The 8,166-nt window shown below is 33.1% G+C and overlaps 1 protein-coding gene across 1 annotated transcript; it reads left to right on the forward strand.

Moving 5' to 3' along the window:
* Positions 1-1,433: 1,433 nt before the first annotated feature.
* LOC142163292 (uncharacterized) lies at positions 1,434-4,690 on the forward strand. Its single transcript, XM_075220563.1, has 5 exons — positions 1,434-1,545; positions 1,843-2,080; positions 2,175-3,817; positions 4,010-4,219; positions 4,440-4,690. Exons 1-5 carry the CDS (start codon positions 1,434-1,436, stop codon positions 4,688-4,690), a joined length of 2,454 nt encoding a protein of 817 aa, XP_075076664.1.
* Positions 4,691-8,166: the final 3,476 nt, after the last annotated feature.

The following is an 8,166-nucleotide window of genomic DNA, read 5'->3' on the forward strand; positions in this document are numbered from 1 at the left end:
AATATCTTTTGTTGGGATAGTTGATGAAGCTCGATAGCATTATAATATTAATCTCAATTTTACTACATGCTTGACGTGAAACTTTCTAATTATATTTCTATATTGTGCTGGAATATTAGTTTTAATTAATTATTATCACTTCTATCTATTTATTCTCCAAAGTTAGTTGTATGTCAATTTTGTAATTTTCACGAAGCAAAATTAATATATGATAACTATTGGATAAAATAATAGAGTGAGAGTAATTCTTTTTAAGCTATCATTCTAGGTCTGTGATCTTGCTTACTTCCATTCTAATTCTCACGGAGGAGTTGTAGATGACAAGATTATTGATTTTTAGTAAAAAGTAATCGCAAGAGGTTATTGCTATCTTTTAGCACAATTCAGGCAAGAAAATTATTTCGGTTTAATCGTCACAAGTAATATATCAATTGATTTATATAACCTCGCGGAGTGTTGTTAATTGATTATTTCTGAGTGAGCAAAATATAATTGTATTAGCAATAAACAATTATTCGTAAGAGAAATACATGTAGAAGCTAAGATTTTATTATTATCACGCTATCGAGCGAATTCAATAATTCCCAACTCTTATTAAATATAAATCTTCCGAAAGTTATTTAGTTTCAACTTAAGCAATTTAAATTTTCAACAAACAAAACTTCATCAATTTGATTCTCTCAAATAGTAGTAAGAACATTATAAGTTTGTAGCTAGATTCTCCAATCTCTGTGGGACGATATCATAAACTATACTAGAATTTGATAGAGTACGAGTAGCAAAATCTTATACGCATTGGCCTCGTCAAATTTTTGGCGCCATTGCCGGGTATTGGCACAAGTCTACTTCAGACTAAATATTCTGTTACTAATTTGGGAACTTTCTATTAGTATTATTATCTTTGCTATCAATGTTTACTAAATATTACTACTATTACTTTTACTATTACAAGTACTAATATCTTATACAAGTGTTATTATCATTTATCCTTCTTATCATCATTATAGCATAGCAGTCACTATTATTAATACAAGTACTACTTGTAACTATATTCTATATTAGTATTATATTATTATTTTCCATCGTTAGTTACTGTTACTACTAACTGATTTTGTTTACCATTTTTTTCATAACATCTATTGCTAATTAGTACTAATATAATTACTATTATCATATACTACTACTACTACTACTATTAATAATAATTATAATTATTATTATTATTATTATTAATAATAATAATAATAATAATAATAACAACAACAACAACATTATCATACTACTATTTTTATTTGATCGCTTATTATTTTTGTCATCTTTGTTGTCCTTGTTATTCATCACTTTCTTTTAATTATTTTCTTCTAAGTACTACTACTACTACTACCACTTTAGGAGTTAAGTTCAGTTTGTTTTTTTAGAATTTTGAGTAGTTTATGACCCGCTTTTCTATAAAAGAGTTTGTCAATTATCATCCTCAAATTGAAAGATCTCTTCGATTGCACAGGAAAGGACAAGCATTATCTTCCCAAAGCATAGCTTGTGAAGGTATGGAGAATTAGGAAGTAGAAAATATCAACCCACACGAAGTGCCACCACCAGTCCAAATAGAGGATCAATTTGATGAAGTAACGGCAAGGCCAGCAAACAGAATCCTAAGGGATTATGCTAGACCTGACCATTTCAACTGTGAATCTAGTGTCAGAAAACCTCCAGTGGCAGCCAACAACTTTGAAATCAGGACTGGCCTGATTCAAACAATTCAACAGTCTTGCATCTTCACTGGAGACGTAAGTGAAGATCCACACAGTCATTTAATTGACTTTTTGGAACTTGTTGAAACAGCTAAGTATAATGGAGTACCTCCTGAAGCTATCAAGTTAAGGCTATTTCCTTTCTCTTTAAAAGGAGATGCCAAGACTTGGTTGCAAAATTTGCCACAAGGTTCCATTACCACATGGGATCAACTGACTCAGAAATTTTTAAACAAATATTTTTCCCCTGCTAAAACCACAAAGTTAAGACAAGACATTTCTAATATCTTGCAGACTGACACAGAGTCAGTTTATCAAGCTTGGGAAAGGTTAAAAGCAATGTTAAGAAAATGTCCACACCACAATATTCTTGAACATATGCAATTGTATATTTTTTTATCACGGGCTAAAACCCTCTTGTAGAAATGTGATAGATGCAGCTGCAGGAGGTTCAGTAATGGGAAAAACAACAGAGAAAGCGTTGCAATTGTTGAATGAAATTTCTGAGAATGTCATCCAATGGCCATCTGAGCGTATAATTATCAAGAAGGCCGCTACAGTAAATCAGGTTGATGCTTTAAATACACTAACACAACAAATTATTTCTTTGGCACAAAAATTTGAAACTTTTCAGGTAAATATACAACAACCAAGCCAATCTGAGGCTTGTAACATGTGTGGAGGAAATCATCAGAACCATGAATGTCAAGCAATCAATCACAATGATGAACATGTCAATGTCATCAGTTACAAGCAGTATCATTTTGGAAGTCCAATGGCACAGAAACATCTAGGATTTCAATGGAGCAATCCAAATGGTGTAGAGAACTCTCAAAGCTTCCAGAAGCAACAAATACAGGGTCCACCCGGATACCAGAATCCAAATCATGGTCAATCAAACTTTAGACCTTATCAACAAGCAAGGCCCTATCAGCAAAGGCATCAACAAGCTTATTCAAGTCTTGATGATCTTATGTATAAGTATATTAAGGTCACTGATGAAAAGATGGAGAGCCAAAATTCATCCCTCAAAAATCTGGAAATACAGTTGAGCCAATTGGCAACTCTTGTTTCAGAAAAGATTCAAGGTCTCTTACCAAGCAATACAGAGAAAAACCCAAAAGAGCACCTTAAGGCCATCACCTTACGGTCAGATAAGGAGCTTGATGAACCCTATGCAGACCAGTCAGAACAACAAGTAAACAACGGTAAGAATGTTGAAATACCCTCTGAACCATCTGAAAAGAATGAAGTCAAGAAAAAAGAAGAAAAAAATATTGAAAAATTGGCTCCTCTCCCTGTGAATATTCCCTTTCCACAAAAAATAAAAAGAGAAAAGCTTGACAACCAATTTGCAAAATTTTTGGAGATTTTAAAACAAATTCACATCAATATTCCTTTTACTGATGCTTTGTTACAAATGCCTTCATATACCAAATTTTTAAAGGAAATTTTGTCATGTAAAAGAAAATTAGAAGAAGTTTCTGTGGTAATGCTTACGGAAAAATGCAATGGTATACTTCAAAATAAGCTACCACAAAAACTTGGTGATCCAGGCAGTTTTACAATTCCATGCACTTTGGGAGGAGTATATTTTGAAAAAGCACTTTGTGATTCTGGAGCTTCAATAAATTTAATGTCATTTTCTATATTTAAAAAGTTAGATCTTGGTGAAATAAAAGACACAAGTGTTTCTCTTCAGTTTGCAGGTCATAGTACTAAGAAACCTAAGGGAATAATTGAAAATGTACTCGTAAGAGTAGATAAGTTTATTTTCCCTGTAGATTTTATAGTACTTGAAATGAAAGAATGTCCTAATGAACCAATAATTTTAGGTAGACCATTTCTTGCTACAGGAAGAGCAATTATAGATGTTCATCAAGGACAATTAATTTTAAGAGTTGATGAAGAAAGAGTCATATTTGATATGCAAAAGATATTAAGATATTCAGGAGATGAAACATCATCTTCATGTTTTTCAATTGACATGATTAGTTATCTTACAGATGAATTCAAAGATGATCAATTAATTTCAGATTCAATGGAAAGATGCTTGATCAAATCAGGCACCACACAGGACGATAATCCCACCATCAGAAGAGAAGCTGAAATATTGGACAAAGATTCAGAAGAAGAAGAGATGAAATCCGAAAAAATTCAATCAAAAATTGAACTCAAAGCTCTCCCTTCTCATTTGAAATATGTTTATCTTGAGCAAGAATTATTTCCAGTAATTATTTCATCTTCTCTTACTGCAGAACAAGAAAATAGTTTGATTAAAGTATTGAAAGCACACAAAGGAGCCTTGGGGTGGATTGTAGAAGATATTAAAGGGATTAGTCCGGCTATTTGTACACACAGAATCCTAATGGAGGATAGATACAAGCCAACAGTCCAGCCGCAAAGAAGATTGAATCCAGCAATGCAGGAAGTAGTGAAAAAAAAGATCGTAAAGTTATTGGCAACAGGTATTATATACCCCATTTCTGACAGCCCATGGGTAAGTCCCGTTCAGGTAGTACCAAAGAAAGGAGGTATGATAGTTATAAAAAATGAAAATAATGAGCTCATACCTACCAGGACTGTTACAGGATGGAGAGTCTGTATTGATTACAGACGTCTCAATGATGTCACTAAAAAGATCATTTTCCTTTGCCATTTATTGATCAAATATTGAAAATATTGCAGGATATGGTTTTTACTATTTTCTTGATGGCTACTCAGGATATAATCATATACCAATCACACCAGAAGATCAAGATAAGACAACCTTCACATGCCCTCATGGAACATATGCCTATAGGAGAATGTGCAACGCCCCAGCTATATTTCAGCGTTGCATGTTGGCAATTTTTGCTGACATGACTGACAAATTTCTTGAAATTTTTATGGATGATTTTACACTATTTGGCAAAACATATAAGGTTTTAACCATTTGACCTTAGTTCTTAAAAGATGTGAAGAAAGAAGCTTAGTTCTTAATAGGGAAAAGTGTCATTTTATGGTTACGGAAGGAATTATTTTAGGACATAAAATCACTGCTAAAGGGATAGAAGTTGATAAGGCAAAAGTTAATCTTATAGCAGGATTACCCCCTCCCACAACTGTGAAAGGAATTAGAAGTTTTCTAGGTCATGCAGGTTTTTACAGACGATTCATAAAAGACTTCTCAAAGATTTCAAAACCGCTGACTAACCTCTTGATGAAAGACACTAAGTTTGATTTTTCAGGTGACTGTGTGAAAGCATTTGAAACCCTTAAAGAAAAGTTATCACTTGCACCTGTAGTTGTGTCCCCTGAATGGAACCAACCTTTTGAGGTCATGTGTGATGCTAGTGATACAGCAGTTGGAGTTGTTTTAGGCCAAAGAAGGGATAAGATTTTTCGTCCCATTTACTATGCCAGTAGGACATTGAGTGAGACTCAAGTGAATTATTCCACAACAGAAAAGGAGTTACTAGCAGTAGTGTTTGCTTTTGATAAATTTCGTTCCTATTTGATAGGAACCAAGGTCACTATTTTTACTGATCATGCAGCTTTAAAATACCTCTTAGCTAAGAAAGATGCTCGACCTAGATTATTAAGATGGATTTTACTTCTGCAAGAATTTGACCTTGAGATAAAGGACAAGAAATGGATAGAGAACCAAGTAGCTGACCATTTGTCTAGATTAGAAAACCCTCCCCTTGAGTTTAATGAGATAAAAGAAGAATTTCCTGATGAACATATTTTTCAGTAAATACAATTGTGACTCAACCACCCTGGTTTGCAGATATCGCGAATTACTTGGTTGGAAAATGGATACCGCAAGATTTCTCTTACCAGCAAAAAAAAAGCTTATATCTGATGCAAAGTATTATCTGTGGGATGAACCTTACTTATTTAAAAATTATGCAGATAATGTCATTAGAAGGTGTGTACCTGAAGAAGAGATGAATAAAATTCTATATCACTGTCATGATAGAGCAATTGGAGGACATTATACAGCAAATCGAACGGCTTTTAAAGTTTTAGAAGCCGGATTCTTCTGGACCACACTCTTTAAAGATGCTCGAGCATATGTAGCACAATGTGACAGGTGTCAGAGAATAGGTAATATCACCAAGAGAGATGAAATGCCTCTGCAATCAATACAGGTATGTGAAATATTTGATGTTTGGGGAATAGATTTTATGGGTCATTTTCCTTCTTCTCACTCTTTTGAATATATCCTTGTGGCTTTGGATTATGTGTAAAGATGGGTTGAAGTCATCCCACAAATAAGAATGATGCTCGTACAGTGTGCAATTTTCTTAGAAAAAATATTTTTACTAGATTTGGCACGTCGCGAGTTATCATTAGTGATCAAGGAACTCATTTTATCAATAGGCAATTTTCTGTTTTACTGTCAAAATATAATATGACTCACAAAACAGGAACACCATATAATACTTAAACTCAAGGGCAAGTTGAGGTTTCCAATTGCGAGTTAAAAAGAATTCTTGAAAAAACAGTTGGAATCTCAAGAAAAGACTGGGCTTTAAAATTAGATGATGCATTATGGGCGTACCGAACGGCATTCAAAACGCTAATTGGAACATCTCCATATAGATAAGTCTTTGAAAAAGTTTGTCATTTGCCCATAGAATTAGAACATAAAGTTTTTTGGGCATTGAAAGCACTGAACTTTGATTTAACCTCCGCTGGTAAAAAGCGATTTATTCAGGTTAATGAATTGAAAGAACTGAGATTGGGAGCCTATAAAAATGCTAAAATTTTTGAAGAAAAAAACAAAAATATGGCATGACAAGTTGATTTGACCAAAGAGTTTCAAAATTGGAGATCAGGTACTTCTTTACAATAACCGACTCAGGTTATTCCCAGAAAAATTAAAATCCAGGTGGACGGGTCCTTACAATGTTATAGGTGTTACTCCATACGGGACAATTGAAATTCAGAAATATGGAGGAGACAAGTTTAAGGTAACAAGCTAAAATTGTACTATAGAAGACATTTTGAACAACATCCATCGGTTACTTTGATAGACTGATGAATTCTGCAATTAATAAGTCGAGCTGACGACGTTAAACTCAGAACTAAGATACAAAACTTAGCCATTGAGGGAGAAGCAGTGGAGCCTCATAAGCCCGACATAGTTTTGGGTAATTAAATACTTAATCAATTGATCTTATCAATATCTAGGTTATTGTACAACCAGAACATCTCATGAAGGCCTCTACAAAAACAGAGTCACCTGTGCAGGAGTAACTCCATGGTGATCGGTATGCCTAAGTAACTGGTTGATTAACCATTTAACGAATTAATTCAAAATGTTGGCACAGGTAAATTTGTTGGTTTATATTTAAACCAGGACCAAATGACTGAAAAAGTCTTAAATTAGTCAGTCTATTACATATAAAAATATGTGTTGTCACACACTCTTTCAAGTTTTTTCTTCTCTCTCCCTATATATATATATTCATCTTTTATTTTATTCTTAATTGTTGTTCTAGTACAATATTAAAGTTTCAAAGTAAAAGTTTACATATTTTTCAAACATAATTTTTTTTATTTATGCCATACAATTGTTTTCATTTTGCCATATAACTTCCAAGTTTGTAGTTTTATTTTTGTGAAGGCAAGAACGAGTATCTCCAAATTTGAGAAAGTGTTGGAATTGAGAAGCATTATGATCTCAACAGGTAGAATCAATAAAATTTTGCTAGAACTTGCCCCAAATGTCTATCAAAGCGAAATTCTAGACAATACTATTTTTAGAATGAAATTAGGCTTTCTTTGACACCCTTTTTAGCATATCTATTTTTAACCACAAATATTTATATTTTACCTTTTAGCACCCAACTTTGAGCCCCCCCAAAAAAAGGGATAGACCAACTTTTATTGATACACCATATTGGTTTACCTTACAAAAAGATTGATACTACTTCTTCCGGCTATAGTTGAGCAAAAATGATTATTAAAGCAAGCGATGAAGGAATACTTATGGAGTAAATGTTCTATTTCACTCTTAAAAAAAGAAGAAGAGGAAAACAAGGTGTATATACCTGTAAAATAAATTATTGGTTCAAGAAGCTTGAATTAAAGAAATCTATTGAGAGAAATGATGACTTAAGTGATATTAATTATGAAATTGGAGACCGGGACCTTTAGCCCAATCTCTAGAGTTATTTTCTTGTGTTGAGTTGTACATAGTTACTTTGGTAAAATAATTGGCTCTCATAATAAAGTTGGATGGAACAAAGTCACTACAAATATATCCTTTTACCTTACCAGCATTAAGCCTATCATTACAAGGCTGAAAAAGTCCTAAAATAATTTTAGAAATTAGTGTTGATTCTACATTAGTGGAGACTGACATGAAAGGCAAGCCTATGGATAAAATTTGAGAAACTCGAAATTGTAATCATAATGTTAT

The sequence above is a fragment of the Nicotiana tabacum genome, chromosome 8 (assembly GCF_000715075.1).
Source record: "Nicotiana tabacum cultivar K326 chromosome 8, ASM71507v2, whole genome shotgun sequence".
In the NCBI taxonomy this organism is placed as follows: domain Eukaryota; kingdom Viridiplantae; phylum Streptophyta; class Magnoliopsida; order Solanales; family Solanaceae; genus Nicotiana; species Nicotiana tabacum.